Source organism: Ochotona princeps, chromosome 1 (genome assembly GCF_030435755.1).
Source record: "Ochotona princeps isolate mOchPri1 chromosome 1, mOchPri1.hap1, whole genome shotgun sequence".
NCBI classification, from domain to species: domain Eukaryota; kingdom Metazoa; phylum Chordata; class Mammalia; order Lagomorpha; family Ochotonidae; genus Ochotona; species Ochotona princeps.
In genome coordinates this window covers 131205663-131225580 of record NC_080832.1, presented here as the reverse complement: position 1 = coordinate 131225580, position 19918 = coordinate 131205663, and the positions used below count along the sequence as shown (strand labels likewise).

At 47.4% G+C, this 19918-nt stretch overlaps 1 protein-coding gene and 1 pseudogene across 4 annotated transcripts in view; one reads left to right on the top strand and one right to left on the bottom strand.

Annotated features, from left to right (window-relative positions):
* Positions 1-267: 267 nt before the first annotated feature.
* Positions 268-19918, bottom strand: part of GFOD1 (Gfo/Idh/MocA-like oxidoreductase domain containing 1) — a 101646-nt gene continuing 81995 nt past the window's right edge. For all 4 annotated transcript variants that reach the window (XM_004593109.2, XM_058667939.1, XM_058667934.1 and 1 more), the window contains one exon: positions 268-3347. In XM_004593109.2, the coding sequence (XP_004593166.1) occupies positions 2428-3347 (920 nt within the window). In that variant the 3' untranslated portion in view covers positions 268-2427. The remainder of the gene's footprint in view (positions 3348-19918) is intronic.
* LOC118758326 (U2 spliceosomal RNA) lies at positions 4204-4311 on the top strand (annotated as a pseudogene).

Below are 19918 nucleotides of genomic sequence, written 5' to 3'. Positions count from 1 at the left end.
AGCAGAAAGGAGTTGGGTTATTTCTGTGATTCATCTTGATGGCACCACAGCCCCCGAAGGCACAACTAGGGGTGCTGGCCTCAACAAAATCCCTCTGCTGTGTGGTGCTGACAGCTCATGATCTCAGCTTCCAGTTGCTGTTTGCAATCAATTCCACTTTGACGCAGAAAAATGTTGGAAAACAAAGGCAAAAGGAGCACTAGGGAAATACCGTGCATCTGTTGACCAAGATTTCTTTTTAATACTGAACAAATTAACTGCCTAGGCCTGTTCTTATATTCCTACATCTATTTACCACATGCATGTCAGCAGCTAAGAGTTTAATACACATATTAAAATGTCTCATGCTTCTCACAGAAATCTATCCCCTTTCTGTCTAACCTAGTCCCACATGAGAATGTTTGTTTTACACGGTGCATATTTATCACTGCACTGAGCGGCATTTGCCTGGGGGAGAAAAATCCTCCAAAGTAGTGTGGCTAAAAGTACAGAAAAATATCCTCATTTGTGTTTTAATTGACTCAGAAAAATAAGCCTCCTTGACCTTAATTACAGTCATGAAGGCTAGCTAGTAGAAAACAACCATTCTTTCCACTCACTTTTCACAGAAACCACTTCTGCAGAGGATAACCTGGGAGAAAAAGAACCGCAAGGGCACAGGACAGGACTTCCTATCCAGGGCTTGGAGCCTTCCACCCCATTGAGCTCCCTGTGTGGAAGCAGCAGTGGCAATGCTGGGACACTGAACGTGATGTCTGCCACCAAGTGAGGGACAGGAACAGGTCAAAGAGTTTCAGCTCTCAGGCCCTCCCATGTGACGGGCGGACAGGCAGGACACAGTGCGAGGCATGGTTCCTCCCAGGAAGGTGACACTTACTCCTCTCTGCTAGAGACACATACCCAGCAGTCGAGGTATGTGTCGGACACACCTCTGGGTAGTCAAAGGGAGGAGGATATGATTGGTGGGATATTTTGTTCTCAGATGTCACTGCTGTGAGGCTGGGGGACAGGGGACTCCAGATATCTGATTCCCTCTAGTTCTACATGGAGAGAAGTCCGATTTGCAGCTGCCTGCCTGTGACCGAAAACCATGCAGACAGACACAGGAGTTACACTGTACCGGATAACAAAAGGATCACTCTTCATTCTCAAAATGGACCTGACTCGTGTTTTTAAGTCCCATGTTTTTGGAGAATGCTTTTAGGGATACTGGACCACAAGACCCGAGTGTGTGTATGTGTGTTTTGCCATCTGCCTTTGACTGCCCTGGCCTTCTATTTCCCCATCCATAATGAAAGCTCTGTAAATAGAGGGTGAAAAGACAAGCGAGACAGGAAAACCAAACAGAATTGTTGTCTACCATCTGCCTCCTCAATCCTAAATGTACTCTTGCTTTGGACACACTGAAAAGTCACATTCATGGTTATCCTTCAGTTTTAATATCTATTCACAAATGTGCAGGCACCAGAACCCTGAAAGCAAAGGCCAACCTAAGAAAAAAAAAAGTATTTGTCTGTCTCTCTCTCCATGAAAGAGGATTCTGTCAAGTGCAACAGAAGGTTTCCCTTTTAAATCCACACAGATGGGTATGTCTCCTCAGAGTCCCCCAGCGTAGTTAAGAGAAGATGGGTTAGTTAGTGAACAACACCAGTACTGAGGGCTAGACCATCCTGCCTCTGGTCTCTCTGTTTACTCTGTAGTACTGATGCATGGGACTGTTCCCAACCTGGTAGCCTCCTGGCTGTGGCCCAGAGTCGCCTCCAAGCTTCCACAGCAAATGCCTCTGCACCCAGTTCCACCCACCCTGCGTATTGGGTGGTTAAGGGGGTTCCTTGCAGGTGCCCACTGCTAACAAGCTCAGAGGCTAGCTTAGTCTCTGTCCCACCTGTTGTCACACAGCCCATGCTTGCTGACACCTTTGAGCTTCTGAACCTTGCTCATACTCCCAGACCCATTCCAGAGGAGAGGTGGCGGGTCATTGAAGCAGGGCTTCCTTAGCAGAGACCCAATCTATCATGAGACCTGTACCCTTTGCTGCTCGGCACTTTTCCCTTCTCAGACTTAAAGACAGCTGTATAGGTAGCTTGCCCCCTCCTCCACCTCTTCCCAGATGGGCAGGCTTGCACAGGGGAGTGGTGGCTAACCCAGCTCCCACTAAGTGCCATCTGATCTAGTGCCTTGACCTTGCAGAGTTTGTCCCACTGTGTGTGGGTGGATGAGGTAGGGAGGGAAGCATACCCTCCTTGCTTCTCACAGTAAAGGGCAGCAGAAGCAGCTAACCTACCTGTAGGGTGTGCACAGCTGTGCAACCCCACCCTGCTGCACTCCCAAGCCAAAAGCCTCAGCTTGCCTTCCCCACACATTCCTGCCATCACCCCCTTCTCTGGGCACCCCATGCAGAAGGTCCCAGGCCCTCCCCAGCCGGCATCAGCAATAAAGGGACATCCGGCTGCGGCGCATGGCCTCGCTGATCAGGTAGGCAGGGCTCAGATCAGGCTCCTCAGTCATGACAGCAATGTTCTGCCACTCCCCGGTCTGGCTCGATCGCTTGATGGTGTCCACCACACACAGGGCATAGAGGCAGTCATCGAAGGTGGCAGCCATGGTGAGCGGCCGGCCATCCCACGTGCGCCTGTCAGCCTGGTCCTGAAAGGCCTGGCGCACAGCCTGCATCATCTTGATGGTGCCTCGCAGGTAGGGCGACGGGATGTCACTGAAGGCCTTCTCAGGCAGCAGCGAGTTGCTCACGGGCGTGGCATCCTGTAGCAACAGCTCCTGGGCGGGGGCACTATTGCGTTGTCCATACAGGTCGGTGCCCATGGCCAGCAGGCGCCCAGCTGAGCCTACCACCGTCACGTGCTGCTTGAACTCACCCGGCACGTTGAAGTTGAGGGTGACAGTGCAACAAACGCCACCCTCCAGCACCATCTGGAAGGTGCAGAAGTCATCGCTAGTGATCTGACGGATGCCCTTGATGTGGTCCGTCTGCTTGACAAAGGTCCGCAGCAGCCCATGTACCTTGACCGCCTTCTGGCCTGTGAGGAAGGTAAGCAGGTCGATGATGTAGGTGCCCACCGAATGCAGGCCACCACCGCCCATCAGATCGTCGCAACTCCAGTTGTACTTGGTGCCCAGGAGGCTGCCACTGTGCACCTGCACCTCACACACCAGCAGCTCGCCCACGTAGCCCTCCTCCAGCAGCTGCTTCATGCGCACAAAGGCCGGCAGGAAGCGCAGCACGTTGCCCATTATGCTCATGAGCTTAGGGTAGTAGTGGGCAGCTGACATCATGCGGAAGGCGTCTAATGGTGTCGCTGTACGGTCACAGATGACGTTCTTGCCGATGCCTGCCGGGGAGAAGGGGGAGGAGAGAGAGGGTCAGTGAGGCCAACACCCTGGTGCCTGCTGCTTCGCACGGGACCACCGCATGTCGCTGTAAGCAAAGCCCACATTCTAGGCATTTCAATGTTAACTGTTTAATATTTCTATCCATATGGAGAAACGTAGACTCTCACATCTAACTAACCCACACATGGGGACTTTAAAAAATTGGCAAGAAAATGAAGTTTTGTTTTGTACCCTCTTCCCCATGCACATTTTTGAAGACCCTCCCAGAATGCATGGATTTCAGGATTTAGGGGGGAAGAGTGGGGTGCAACCAAACTAAACTTTTAATTCTATTTTCCATAGATAATTCTGAAGTGATCTCGAACTTTACAAGTGTGTTTTTAAAATATTTGCCAATATTTTAAAAAAATATAAAAGGCTTCATTTGATATCTATAGACACCTATGGTATCTTATATGCAAACATGGTTTCCTTAGAAAATATTTCATCCATGGGCCCAGAGTGATAGCGTAGTGGTTAAAGTCCTCGCCTAAAAAAGCCCCGGGATCCCATATGGGCGCTGGTTCTAATCCCGGCAGACCTGCTTCACTTCCCATCCAGCTCCCTGCTTGTGGCCTGGGAAAGCAGTCGAAGACAGCCCAAAGCCTTGGGACCCTGCACCCGCATGGGAGACCTGGAAGAAGCTCCTGGCTCCTGGCTTCGGACTGGCTCAGCTCCAGCAGTTGTGGTCACTTGGGGAGTGAACCACTGGACAGAAGATCTTCCTCTCTGTCTCTCCTCCTCTCTGTATATCCGCCTTGCCAATAAACAAATAAATAAATAAATCTTTTTAAAAAAGAAAATATTTCATCTTGTATCACTTCTAGGCTTTTTAGCTGAGATAAAGTGTAGTGTCTGTGCTTATTAGTTTAATATTTCATCTATTAATAGTTGTTAATATTTTATATGTAATTTATACAATATGTATGCAATTATGTTTTATTTCATAGGCAAACAATTTTATTTAAAATGTATTAATACACAGAGACTGCTAGAACTTATACGAGAGTTTGGTAGAGTGGCAGGGTACAAAATTAATGAACAAAAATCAACAGCCATAGTGTATGCGAACAGCCCCAAGTTGGAAAAAGATTTAACCAGCAAGATACCATTCAAAATAACAGAGAAAAGTATGAAATATCTGGGAGTAAATCTAACCAAAAATGCAAGAGACCTATTTGAAGAAAACTACAAACTACTTAAAAAGGAAATTAAACGAGACCTCGAAAGATGGAGTAACATCCCATGCTCCTGGATAGGTAAAATCAATATCATTAAAATGTCTATACTGCCAAAAGCAATATATACATTCAACGCAATCCCAATCAAATTGCCCAAAACATTCTTCATGGAACTGGAAACAATGATCCAAAGGTTCATCTGGAAACACAAAAACCACGGACAGCTAGAACCATCCTGAAGAACAGGAAGTTAGCAGGGGGAATCATAGTTCCGGACCTCTGGACATACTATAGGGCAGTGGTTATCAAAATAGCCTGGTACTGGCACAAAGACAGAGAGGAAATTCAATGGAGCAGAACAGAAACACCAGAAGGGAACCCAAACAGGTACAGCCAAATAATCTTTGACAAAAAGACAAACGACAATCCAGGCAAATGGGAAGGTCTGTTCAATAAATGCTGTTGGGACAACTGGTTAATAGCCTGCAGAAACAAAAAGATAGATCCACATCTCTCACCATACACTAAGATCAGATCTAAATGGATAACAGATCTAAACCTACATCCAGAAACCTTCAAACTTTTGGAAGAAAATGTTGGAAATACTCTGCAAGATCTAAGGGTAGGTCCCTACTTCCTAAGAAGGACACCAAAAGCAACAGAAATCAAGACCAGAATAAACAAATGGGACTTCATCAAACTAAGAAGCTTCTGTACAGCCAGGGACATAATCAACAAAGTACAACCAACAGAATGGGAGAAGATCTTCGCGCACTACATAGGTGATAGAGGGCTAATCTCCAGAATATACAAAGAGCTACAAAACAACCAAAATGTCAAAACAAACAAGCCACTCAAGAAATGGGCACAGGAAGTGGGCAGACACTTCACAAAGGAACAAACCCAAATGGCAAATAAACATATGAAAAAATGCTCAAGTTCCCTGGCAATAAGGGAAATCCAAATTAAAACATCAATGAGGTACCACCTAACGCCAGTAAGACTGGCCCACATGAATAAAAGCACCAACAACACTTGTTGGCAAGGTTGCGGCGGGAAAAGGGAACCCTACTCCACTGCTGGTGGGGCTGCAGGCTGGTACAGCCTCTATGGAAATCAGTATGGAGAACATTCAAACAACTCAAAATCGACATACCGTATGATCCAGCAATAGCACTCCTAGGAATATATCCAGAACAATTGTTTTATGAGAAACCAACATGCACTCCTATGTTCATAGCAGCACAATCAGTAATTGCAAAAACATGGAAGCAGCCAAAATGCCCATCAGCAGAGGATTAGATAAGAAAGCTATGGTTCATCTACTCCATGGAATACTACTCAGCTATTAAACAAAACAAAATGCAGTTCTTTGTGGCCAAATGGGCCAAACTGGAAACCATAATGCTAAGGGAAATGAGCCAATCCCAAAAGATTAGATACCACATGTTTGCCTTAATTTAAGATGATATGATGTTATGTATAACATGTTATGTTAGGTTTGTTATATGTTGTGTATATACTAAAATTGAAATGTCAATGAGGTGGTCACAGAAGGTGGTTAAGAACTCGCATTTAATTTTAACATATTGGTTACTCATTACTATGTCAATTAATTCCATAATGATGTAAATTTTCGCTGATGGTATGTTGGAGCTTTTAATTGACTGGGATGATACTCTGCTGGCTCTGTCTTCAGACCAGAAAGGGTATACCTAAGAAGCCGTTGAACTTGACTGGACAATAAGATGCTGGACTCTATGTTTGGTATATACTTGCAATGGGGGAATCTCAACTGAACTTGAACTGTGGTTATGCAACAAGGTGGAGGAATTCACCACGGTGGGAGGGTTTGGGGAGGGGTGGGGAGAACCCAAGTACCTATGAAACTGTGTCACATAATACAATGTAATTAATGAATTAAAAATAATTAAAAAAATAAAATGCATTAATACATACATGAGATAAATATATATGTATAGTATATGTATACTCATTATTTCATATTAGCATATATACATATATACTATATCAAATATGCTGTCCATATCTGGACAGAACCACAATACATAAGTTCAAATACTAGCCAAGGGGAATGTGACTTACAGCACAGAAGAATGTCTTTATGATAGCTCTGAAGCTCTAAGCTGTTGGCTGTTTTATTCCCCACCCTCTCCTCTCCACTTCCCAGGAACATATTTTTGAGTATTATCTCGTGTGTTTATTTTGCATTCTGGATTAGGGCTGGCAGAACAAGGATGTATTTGTTTGATGTTTTCTTCAAACCTGCCTGCCTCTGGGAAGGTGGGCAGCATCTGGTTCTTCCCCAACTCCCCCTGCCCCCGGCGTGGGATTTGCTGCTCTTGGCCCACAAAGCTCAGATAACATAAACATTAGTCTAACACTGTAAAGAGTAGAGAGTATACAGGGAGACACCAGGTGTCTTTTGGAGCCCCTCATGAGGCGAAGCAGCTTGGAACCTGGAATGAACGGGATCAAAGCAAAGGAGGGTGGCAGGGAACAAGGGGACTTATGCTGCAGAAGCTGGAGAAGCAGCAGAGAAGGGCAATAGCTCTACCTTGACAGAGGACCCCTGGAACTCAGAGGTAGTAAGTACAGATTTTCCAGCAAGCTACAGATGTTGGGTACTAGAGAAGATACAAGGAGCCACTGAATCCAAGCATGCACCATCCATGCACTCACACAGACCCTCCAGCTCAGACCTGGGTACTCCAGTCACAGATGAGAGAGAGGCCCCAGAGGCTACATATCCCTGTTCTACCCAACCGACAAAATCCATTAACTCCTGCAAAAAGCTGAGCTAAGCTGCTGTGGCAGAAGTTGCCTGTCCAGGGAAGGTGCCTGGACAGGACTGCGGCCTAACACATGGCAATCTCCCATTGAAAGAGGTGGCACCAGCGAAAGTGACAGAAAAGAGACAAATTATGGCCATCTATTTTCATGTGCACTTCTAGTGCTGGCCCTGAGCACAAGGCGCCAGTCGCTACAACAAAACCCACATCCCCTTGCTGCCTCTTCTTTCATTGGGACAGCATGACCATGCATGAGCTATGAGCAGCTCTCTGAACTCCAGCGACCAGGTGATAACGGAGGTTCTGATAGGAGATGAGGCAACACAGGTTTGCAATGCCAGCAGAGACTTGTACCTGCACCAAGTAATGCTCTGGTAGCATGATCTGAATGGCAATAGGATAGGTATAAGGTTTTTATGTAAACAGATTGGTGTTTCACTGCAGGGACAGGTGACAGGTACTGCCAGTATCTGCTTGACCCGTGATGGCTTTAGGCTATTCTTTGTGACGCCTTACCTCAAGGTCTGCATGATCAAGATGATTGGCTCCATCTCCTTAGTGTGTATTCTAGTGGTCATATTACTGGCACTTGTCTATTTCTTCTATTATAGATATAGATTATAATCTCTTGATCTCTAATTCTTGATCTCTCAAGCTCTGCATTTTTCTATATAATAATATCTGCCCCTTTACCTCTCCATCTCCCTCTACATATATAATCCATAAGTCTGTATGTATTATACATATTGTATCTAAAATCTGTATCTCTGTCTATATCTTTCTCTACAAAGGGAGATACAGAGAGTGAGAAAGGGGTAAAGGAGAGGCGAAGATGATAGAGAGGGAGAGCAAGAGACACACGGATATGGAAACAGAGAGCTAGAGCTAAAGAAAGATACAGACAGAAACAGAGCGAGAGAGCCAGGCAGAGGAAGAAGGCCAAATATAAAGATACCAAGACAGACAGATACTACAGTGAGAGACAGAGCAAGAGAGGGTGAGACACAGCTGCAGAGACAGACACAGTGACAAGCACACAGTGCAAGGACAGAAAGCAAGACGAGCTGGAGAGAAAGGAGAGATACCCAACAAGAACACAAACGACACATACAGACAGAGTGAGAGGGTAAGATACAGAAGTACAGCGACAGGTAGAGTGAGACAGAGCAAGCCAGAGACAGTGAGACACAGCAACAGACAGCAATACAGATTCAGAGGAAGCAAGAGTGAGATGCAGATAAAGTAAGAGAGACGCAGAGAGCGGGACAGAGTGACAGAGATACAGACAGTAAAGAGAAAGAGAGAGATGGCTACAGAAAGAGAGCACGAGGCAGGCATACAGGGATACAGCGAGCAAGAAATGGAGCAAAACAGCAAGAGAGAAATAGAGAGCTACAGCTAGTCAGATACGGAGCAAGACGACTGAGACGGATCAAGATAGAGTTGCAGAGACACACAGAATGAAAGAGGTGCAGAGATAGAGAGTGAGAGAGATTCCACCTTCACTGCAACTTCACTCCCCAAATGGCCACGTTGGGTTGGGGCTGAGTCACACCAAAGCCAGGAGCCTGAACCTCCATCCAAATTGGGTATGTGGGCCCAGTTTCCTGGGCCATCTTCTGCTTTCTCAGGCACAGTGGCAGGGAGCAGGATATGAACTAGAGTAGCCAGGACTCAAACTAGTGCCAATATGGAATGTCAGCACTGTAGGCGGCAGCCTAACTCACTGCTCCACAATGCTGGCCCCTGGGTCCTGTCATCTCTTAACTCACTGCTATGCTCCCGCTCCCAACAAGTAGCATGAGCTGCGTATGACACAACCCAGGAAGTTTCTCCTAGCCCCAATTCTTTCTAGTCAATCTTTGCAATATCCATGCTTCAGAGATGGGACCGGAGCATATATGACACACTCCAAAATCATCTGCGACTTCCAGGAATCTATCTCAAACAAGTCACCTAAAACACAGGTGCAGCTTCTTGTCCAATGAGCTCTTCAATGCATTATTTATTAAAGCAAAGTGAACAGTGCAAATGCCCAACAATACAAGAATGGACAGGTGAAATGCCCACCAGCCCTATAGTAGAACACTGTGCAATCAGAGAAAATACTTACGAAGATGGGCCAATGGCAAGTGGGATGACACTCATGTCATGTTCCTTGAGAAGGGCTCTATTAATAAACATGCTATGACCTCAGCTCTCTACTTAAAAAAAAAAAGAAAGAAACAAAAAAGCCTGGAAGGGAATCTCTCAATATGTTTACACTAAGAAGTAAAATTAATTTTTAGATTCTTCTCGATACACTTTCTCTGTATTTTCTGTTTAGATTTTTGCAAAGGGAAAAAAAATCAAAATCCTTGGATTAAAAAAAAGTTAGGAACATGCTTCTTTAAATGCAGTATTCACACTGGTGGTTAAAAGAGCTCCCATGGTCCAGGAGATACGGGAGAAGAGGATTCCCATCTCCTGTGCCCTTGGGAGCCCGCCACTGGCCCAGAGCATTGTGCATTCCAGTGGCTCAGGATCCCTTTCTGAATCTGGGTGGCAGTGGTGGCCTCCCTTCAGCACATGCAATTCACACATACATACACCCCACTTGACTCCCAGCTTTCTTTACAATTTGAGCTACAAGCATCTTCAGTGTCCTTCTTAAAGCTCTTGGGACATGGTACCAAGTTTAAGTCAATGCTCCCAGTTCAAACGACCCTGTCAGGAGGCACCAGCAGACCCTTCACAAGTTAGTAAGGCAAAGTTCTGCCTTCTCCTTGCTGTGTAGACCATCCAGTCAGCCATGGTTCTGGCTTTGCAGGATTCCTACACTGAGCAGCCACTTGGATTGTTCCTGGAGGAAGCAGACAACTGCTCTGTGTATCACCTATCGTGTTCAGCCTGGGTTCTGGATCTGGCTCTCCAACAGATACCAGGGGCCTTCAAGACTCTTCTGTCCCAGCATGCTAACTTTCTTGCCACCACCAGAGCAAACACTGGAATGGATTCTGTTTCAAAGCCCCCTCTCTATCTCTAGCACTGGAAAGAGTTCAGTCAGGGCAGTCTTACCCTCCCCTCCAAAGCACATGCTATGACATTTCTGAGGCAGGAGGGTCGCTAGGTTCCACCAGGGAGAAAGAAAATGAGGGGTCCTGGAAGAGGCAGAGAGCTGCTGGTATGAGCCCTGGGGGAACACCAGGTCTAGTTCCCAGTGGGGGACCCCAGAGGAGCTCGCCTTGCCTTAAATGGAAGCTACCACCTGGGCTCACTGTGCACTGTCAGGGGGAAGAAAGAATGAACTTTCTCACTCATGGATGGACAGAGCTGACAGTAGAGACAAGCACATGCCTCTGACACCTGCAGCCATGCACCCCTTAGAGTGCCAAGCCAAATAAATGGTTCTGGCTTCAGACTCATGTCCTCTTTGGCTAAAGATCCAAATGGCAGTATTGAAATTGGAAGTAAACAAGAGATGGAAAATGTTCAGGCTCTAGTCCACTCCAGAGTGAGCTCATGAGAGGCACAGGGGGAGAATGAATGTGAGAGGGCGGCCCTCGGCATAGTAGCCTAGTGGCTAAAGTCCTCTCCCTGCATGCGTCGGGAACCCATGGGTACTGGTTCGTGTCCTTGGCTGCCCCACTTTCCATCCAGCTCCCTGTTTGTGGCCTGGAAAGGCAGTCAAGGACAGCCCAATGCCTTGGGGCTCTGCACCTGCATGGGAGACCCAGAAGTGGCTCCAGGCTCTTGGCTTCAGATCGGCTCAACTCCAGCAACTGTTGCCACCAGTAGACAGTAGACAGAAGATCACTCTCACTGTCTCTGTAAATCTGACTTTCCAATCAAAATAAATAAATCTTTCAAAAAAAAAAAAAAACCAACAAGTGTGAGAGAGCTTCAGTGAGGCCCTCTGCTGCTTGATGGAGCGAGGAAACGCTAGAGCTACTCTGGGCACACCCAGAACACTGCAGCCACCTACTGCTTCTGTCCGGGGATTCTGAGCCATTGTCCTGCCACTCTGCACAGGTGGATCTGTCCCTGACTCCAGAAGTGGATGTCTTGCAATGTTGCCATTTTTGTTGACCTGTTGGGCAGCAGAGAACACATCAAGGCTGATACTTGAGTTTTCTGAAGTCTCTGTTGTCACCCAAGTGGGCACCAATCCCTGTGCACAGGGAAAGGAACTTAAGCTGGGTGTTCTGGGCACCTCAAGGCTCAAAGTAACTTTGAAACTATGACCCTGGGCCCAGCGTGGTGGTGTAGAGGCTAAAGTCCTTGTCTTGCATGTGTCAGGATCCAATATGGGCATGGGTTCTAACCCCAGCAGCCTCACTTTCCATCCAGCTCCATGCCTATAGCCTGGGAAAGCAGTAGAGGACAGCCCAAAGCCTTGGGGCCCTGCACCCACGTGGGAGACCTGGAAGAGACTCCAGGCTCCTAGCGTCAGATCAGTTCTGCACCAGTCATTGTGGCCACTTGTGGAGCGAATCAGTGGACGGAAGATCTTCCTCTCTGTCTCTCCTCCTTTCTGTATATCTGACTTTCCAATAAAAATAAATAAATCTTAAAAAAAAAACTATGACCCCTTGTTATCAAATGAAGCAGGAACCACAGGTCCACAATCAAATGGGACCAACACTTTCCCAACTGTCCTGGTTGCGGGAGGAAGACGAAGGATGCAGAAAGAACTCTGAGGCAGGACACCTGCTCTCCAACTGAAGCTTCCAGATGACAGTTTACTGCCCCCATGACAAGTCCCCTGGAGAAATAAAACTCAGGCCCCTCCCCTCCCAAAGCCTATTTATCATGTGTGCCATGGAGCCAGAACAACCCTGTCAGTGCCATGGGGAGCAGGCATCCCTAGCCAAGACACCCTAAGACCCTTTCAGGTGGCTGATCCACCTCTGGCACAGGATCTCCAAGCAGGGGCCTAGTGCCCAGTCACACAGCTGTCTTATCACCAGGAAAGACCAAGGCTTTTGCAGGGTGGGGTGGGGGGAAGAGAGGTACCTATACTTGAGCCAAGAGGCATCTTCCAGGAGCCTAGGCAATGACTTTTCCACAGACCGCTTCTTAGGACAGCTCTCTGCTGTCCCATAGAGCAGGTGTCTTCGGCTGCCCTTGATCAAGAAACTGGTCCCTGGGTACCCTGGAAGATAGATGTCCTGTCAAGAACAGAGACCTCCCCCTTGGCTTCCTCAGTCTGAAAATTCAGAGCAAGCCACCTTTGCCTGCCCAACTCCATCAAATGCCACCTTATCTAATCCTAGTTGGGGTCTGGGGCTGGAGCTACTTTCCCTCCCACTCCTTGCCCCACTGTGTCGACAGCCCCATGTCTTCAGGACATCAGAACAGATACTCGTTCTGCCACCTGGCACAGCCCCTGGAGTGTCACCAGATACTGCTCTCTGCCTTTCAAAGCCAGAAGCTCCTTTTTACACACATTCTGTTCCATCAGCACTTGTGTGCAAAGCTCAGGGACACAATCCAAGTAAGGAAGACCAAGGCGAGCTCATCACGGTCTAGCAGGGGAGGCCACCCAGGAAATGGGTGACAGCAGTGTGTAGAACAAGCAGCCAAGGACAAGGAGAGGTGGGAGGAGGGGCTACCCGGCTGATATGGAGCTGGCAGAAAGCTCTGCAAAGCAAGGTTCTGAAGCGTGTGCAGGAGTTGGCCCATCCAACATTTGGAAAACAATCTAAAACTTCATCTGGGAGACCAGCATGCTAGTTTCGTGGCTAAAGTCCTTGCCTTGCATGCGTCAGGATCCAAACTGGGTGCCTGCTTGTGTCCTAGCTGCTGCACTTCCCATCCAGCTCCCTCCTTGTGGCCTGAGAAAACAGCTGAGGACAGCTCAAAGCCTTGGGACCCTGCACCTGCGAGGGAGACCCAGAAGAGGCTCCAGGCTCTGGGCTTCGGATCAGCTCAGCTCCAGCCATTGGCAGCCACTTGAGAGTGAACCAGCGGGTAGAAGATCTTTCTCTTTGCCTTTCCTTCTCTCTGTAAATCTGACTTTCCAATAAGGTAAGCAAATCTAACAACAACAACAACAAAGCCTTCTTCTGGGGATCTGAGAAACTACAAAACATGGACTGTTTATAACTGTTATAATGTTTATAAACATTATCTAAAAAATAAATAAATAAATAAACATTATCTTTTAAATCTTTACTTGCAAGACAGACACAGTGGTCCCTCCTCAACTAGTTTACTCTCCAAATGCTGGCAATAGACAGGGCTGAGCGAGATGGAGTCCAAAAGCCTTAAACCTAATCTGGGTCTCTGCTGTACATGGCAGTAACCCAATTACTTGAGTCACTACCTGCTGCCTTCCAAGGCACATATTGGCAGAAAGCCAACCAAGTCACTCCAATATGGAATACAGGTATTACAAGCAGCTCCTTACCCAATGTACCAAATGTTCACTGTTGCATGTATGTATCTTGTTCAGTAGTTTTCTCAAAGGAATCTATTTCTGGGCCCAGCACTGTGACATAGTAGGCTAAGCCTCTGTCTGTGGCACCAGCATCCCATTTGGACACCCATTTGTTCATGTCCCAGGAGCTTCACTTTCAATCCCGCTCCCTGGGAAAGCAGCACAGGATGGCTCAAATCCTTGGGAAACTGCACTCATGTGGGAGACCCAGAGGAAGCTCCTGGCTCTGAATTGGCACAGCTCCAGCTGTTGTGGCCATTCGGGGAATGAGCCAGCAGGTGAAAGACCTCCCTCCTCTATCTTTCCTTCTGTCTCTGTACCTTTGTATGTGTGTGTGTGTGTGTGTGTGTTAGTTTAAATCAGAATCTGTTTCAAAAAAGATCAAGCAGAACTGGAGGATAGCCTGAAAAAGAAAACAGGTTCAAGACAAGTATGGTTCAACCAAAACTAAGCATAGGACCAGCCAGAGTCACTTAACATTCCTTCCCTGCACCCCAAAGAGCAGGAATGCTGAGGGGGGTTCACCCTCTCCTTGAACTGCAGTTCAATCCAGCTCTGTCTCCTTCCCCAACACTCACACTCATTCCAGCTTCACACAGAATGAGAAGTGGTAGGGGACACAGTGAGGCTACTCCCAGTCTGTCCTCCAGCCCGCCTCCCATCCCTCATACCACATGGGAGGAGGGCCCTGTGGTTGAGCTGAAATCCACAATTCTTGCCTACCGCACCAATTTCTTACATAAACACCAATTTCCAATGGAAAAGACAGGTGTGATCCCTAATAGACACACACTTAAGACAACAGCAATAGCCATGGTGGAGCAGTTACTTTGGATCAGAGGAGGCTGAGAATTTTGAATCCATTCCTATGTCTTGGTCCATACAATCCCACAAGGCAGCTACTATGAACCCTGTACCCATCTGAGATGTAGCTCTCTTACTGCTTTGCACCTGTGTGCCCCAAGAATGACACCCTAATTCAGGCTACCATTCTCACTGGCTACAGGTGCCTGTGTGCACTGGTGTATGCTGCACACAGCCCAAAGGCGGCCCTGCACCAGAATCCAGTGCAAGCATCCGACATCTCCAAGCTGCTTGATTAAGTTTCTGTCCTGATTTCAAATGTGAACAGAAAACGGGTCAGGGTAACCCATATTCTTCTTCCTTTGCCAACTCCCCTTGGTCATCAGTGGGCTTAGAAAGTGGGTCATAAGGAATGGAAGAAACACAGTCTTTGCTGGCAGTGATAGGATGGGATACTGAACTAGGTTAGCTGTTCAGTGCTGTCAGCATCCAGGCCTCCCATGAGGCCTACCCCGTCCCACTCGGCCCCATGTTTCCAGGTCCCTCTTGAGCTCTCCTTTTGCATAGGGACCCCTCTGAGCTTTGGATATTCTCAAGCAAGTCCATGGGTATTAGTACTATCTATTGACTGAGCCCCTCACATCTGCGCTAGGGACTGTCCTTGTGAAACACTTTTTTGGTAAATCCAATTAAGTAATGTCCATCATTGCAGCTCCTACAAGGCTCAAGTTGAGAAGGAAGATGTCATTCTGGCAGGTCACTAGATCAGCTCATTCCAACACAGGGAAGAGTAGGGTGACGGTTTAGAAGCAGTAGGTAGGGATATAGAAACCAGAGACAATCCAGGTTATACACCTTGTTCCCAGGTAGGAAGGCCAAAACAGAACTTCACTGCACCAGGGTGGCACTTACAATCTTAATGTCCACATGAGCATGCAGGTGTTGGTTGGATGCAGGGGGCCAGGGTGATAGTGACCAGGGACAGAGAGGACTTAAGAGCCCCTGTAATCAGGCTACCCCCACCCAGACACTCAACTACCTAGCAAAGACCCAAGCCCAGAAGGAAAAGTGGGAGAGGGTGCCATCTTAGGAGTCTGCCTAACACAGGTAGCCCAGCCCAATCTGCTCATTCCCAGGACCTGACCAGGAGATCCAGAAAACCTGACAAAAGAGGAGGAATCCCAAGTGTTCCTGACAGACAGGAGCGCAGGCAAATATCTATACCTACTTATCCCTCCCTTTGTAAGCAGGCTCTTTCAGTACTTCTTACTGCATTGAAAAGAATCAGTGAAGTCCTCTAGGGCTTTTTAAACATATTATTTGTCTCCTTGTTGCCACGAGATTGTGTCCTCAACTCTGGACTCTGTAGTGGGAGCAGGTATAGGGCCAGTGCCTCATCTCTGGCGTCGAGAGAGAACACAAGAAATGAAAGAGGAATTAATGTGGCTGCATATCTGCTGTATATCCAGTCAGGGACTTTCCATCGGTCCATTTAAGAACCATTCCAGGGACTGGTGCTGTGCCATATTGCATGAAGCCACTGCCCATTCTGCCAGCATCCCATATAGATGCTGCTTTATGTCCTGGCTGTTTGACTTCTGATCAAGTTCCCAGCTAGGAAAAGAAGCAGAAGATGGACCAAGGACTTGGGCCCCTACCACCTGCTTGAGAGACCCAAATGAAGCTCCTGGCTCCTGGCCCAGACCCTGCTGATGTGGCCATCTGGAGAGTATATGAGCAGATGGACCAAAAAAAAAAAAAAAAAATCACTCTCTCTCTCTCTTCCTAACTCTAACTTTCAAAGAAATAAATCTTCACAAGCGTAAGAACCATACCAGCATCATTGTCCCTATTTCTACAAAATGGGGAGACTGGGGTTTTGAGATTACAAGAACTCAAGGTGAGGCATATGTGGCAGGGCCAGGCTGACAGCTTCATCGCTATGATCCCAAAAGCTCAAACAGCCCCTCTTTCATCTACAGCATGGCTACCAGAGGAAGGGCACAAGCTACCAGATGGGTTAGCACTGGGGACCCCTCGGACACTGTATTGAGAAGTGACTTGGGATGACCACTGAGAGTGCAAAGGTGAAGTACATGAGGGCAGAAGAGCTAGGGAGCAAGAAAGGTCAACCCCAGGGAGGATGGGGCAGTTGTCCCCTGCAAAGGCCAATCTCTGCTCCACACTGTGGCAGTGCACCAGCCAAAAGCTGTAAAGAGCTCTCCAGGAAGGCATGTGGCTGGGGAAGCCAGCCACAGTGACGTCAACTGTCTTGGTTAAAGGTACTGGGTGGCAATTGGCTTGCCACAGGCTTCACTGCTATGAAGCAGGGTGTTGGCGGGAAAACCACCTCAAAGTTATGCTTGCCATACATTGGGCATCCCAGGAATGCAGACCCTTAGTGGGCGGCAAAGATAAAAAAAACCACCCTGGTAGTCAAATCCTGTCCAAGAAAGGAAAGCAGCCCAGTACCCCAACCTACCAGGTGATGATCAGAGTCAACTGGCAGTCAGCAGAGTTCAAGTTCCAAACGCTTGATAGCTCACAGCTGGTATGTTCCAATAGGAGTGGCAGGCCTGCCTTCTTCTCTAACTGCTGACCAGAGATAATCTGGTTACCTAGCAACCAAGCAGCAGTGATGGGTGTCAAGTACTGTGAGGCCAACTTTGACTGAGCCCAGGCATGTGCCAGTCTCGTGTGTGTGTGTGTGTGTGTGTGTGTGTGTGTGTAACTTACAATGGGATAGGCAGGAGAGATTCCACCTAGTCACTGCCTCCCTGAGTTCTGGACCTGGTAACCTGGAGATGCTATCAGCAATCTGCAGGGGTCATTGGAAATGACATGAAGCAGTTCATGGAACAGTAATGTCAAAAACCAGCAGATGATGATGATGGGAACATGCCCTAAACATTCACTGGTTTGCAAAAGGATGCCAGGATGGTAGGGGTCAATGAGAAGCTCCCACATCTGCTAGGAGAGGGTACGAAGCCCTGAATCCTATTTTGTTCTTTCTCAGTACAGCAAGTTGAACCAATCATCAGGTTCTACGGCTAGAACTGGCCAGACTTCAGCATTACCTCAAACAATCAAGGAATCAAGGAATCAAGGGCTGTCTATGTGAGGCTAACTTCTACTAGTGACAGGGAGGGAGGAATGAAAAGGAGATGTAAGGGGGAGAGCATCAGGGAACAGTAGGCTAAGTCAGTTTTCGTTGTTGACATCCCAGTCTGGAGACATGGAGGGAGTTCCTGGCTCCTGGCTTCAGACTGACACAGCCTGGGCTGTTGCAGGTGTTTGAAGAATGAACCAGTGGATGGAAGACACTCTTTCTGCCTTCCAAGTAGGGTGTAACACCCCCCACTTCTCTAGTACATGTCCAATGGAATGACATTTAGACTTGACCAAGTTACCTGTGATTCACCTCCCCCAAGAAGATCCCCTGCATTTCTTTTGCTCAGTCAACTTCAAACAGGTCATCCTCCCCAGGCACATTCCCACCCTCCTCATATGTCTGCTCCCTGTTGTGTTGTGCTAGCACCACCATGTAGGTCCATCTTAGGTCCTACCTCCTCTTAGACTTCCTCCCCCAGGACCCCAACCCATAGAGCTCCCTGCTGCTCTTTCACTTGCTGCCTGAGCCCTCTATGGCCTTCTGTGCCTTTATCACATAACACTGGGAATCCTTAGTTATATCTTCTTGTATACAGAAGCTCAAGCCACTTGTGAATTCTGTGACAGCAAGCAAGCTCCCCCAGACCTGGGTTCCAATTCACTTTTGGCTTATATAAAGTAAAAGTCATAATAGTTGGTAGAGCCATTGAATGAGACCATGTTGAGTTCCTAGAAGTGCTATATAAATGCCAGCTGAGACTAATCAGGCGGATAAACCCTTTGCAACAATCAGGATACTGTCTATGTGTTTCTTAAAAATCTTCTTAATGAATTAGCTAATTAATTAGAAAGGGCATCAGCAGAAAAACAAGAGCAAATGTCCATTCTCTGATTCACTCCCAGCTGCCCACAACAACCAGGGATGGGCCAGACTGAAGCCAGGATCCAGCAGCTCCATCCACTTCTCCCACATGGGTGGCAGGGACCCAGCTATACCTTGGCCTTTATCTGCTCCCTTCCAGGCACATGAGCAGGAAACATGTTCAGAAGTGGAGGTGAAGGTGGGACTTCATCACAAGCACCCTGATATAGAATGCAGGTGTCCTACACAGTGGTTTTAACCTAAGCCCACAAACCTGCTCTGTGTTTTCAAGTCCTCCAATGACCTAGCACAATGACCACCCTCAATACATCTTTGTCATTTGAAGTTAGCCCAGCAAAGGAAGGAAGAAATAAATTCAGAGAAGGATCAAAGGTTTACTTCATTATCATGGTTTTCAAGGATATAAAGGGTCATTTCACAAAGGTTGGTGGACTTTGAGATTCTTTTGTTTCTTTGAAGGCAAAAAGTGTGACCGGAGCTTAAATGTCAACAGTTTTGACTAGAACTTCCTGCTGGTGCCAGCTTCAGTAAAGAACACTGACAAACGTCACAGGCAGGGAGCCAGATCAACAGCTGAGTCTTACTTCAGAGTCTACACAACCATCATGGTTGTGTAGCAGGTAAAGCTGGCACAATGTACACTGGCATCCCACACAGGTGCCACTTTACAGCCCAGATGTTCCTCTTCCAATCCAGCTCCCTACTAGCAGTCTGGGAGAATCAGTGGAAGATGACCCAAATGCTTAGGCCCCAGTCACCCACATGGAAGACTTGGCAGAAGCTCATTACTTTAGCCTGGCCCATCCCTAGCCATTGGAGCCATCTGGGGGTAAAGCAGTGGATGGAAAATCTCATCTGTCACTCCCTTTCTCTCTGTATAATTCTGACTTTCAAATACATAAGTAAACCTTTTTTTTTTTAAAGTTCCACCACCTGTTTAGACAAGTAACTTGGCCTCCCTAAACCTCAACTTCCCCATCTTCAAAATGGGTGTCAACTTGAGAACTTAGGAATCTGGCATATAGAAGTGAGATGTTGTGACCAATGGAGTTGGCTTCATAAGAAGCCAACAGTGACTTGCAGTAGGAACTGTTGGGCATGTGGGAACACTATTTGAAATTCAGAAATCAATCAGTCCAGAAACCACTGCAGTGACCATAGCTCCACCACTGACTGGCGTGGCTCACTGCCCCTGCTCCTTTAATGGATGCTACTTCTGGTCAGCGTGCTTGACTCCCACTCTTGTTGTGGCCTTACTGGGGCAGTTGGGAGTGAGCAAATGTGGTGGTGGGTAGGAGCTCAGAAGTCAGGGAAGAAA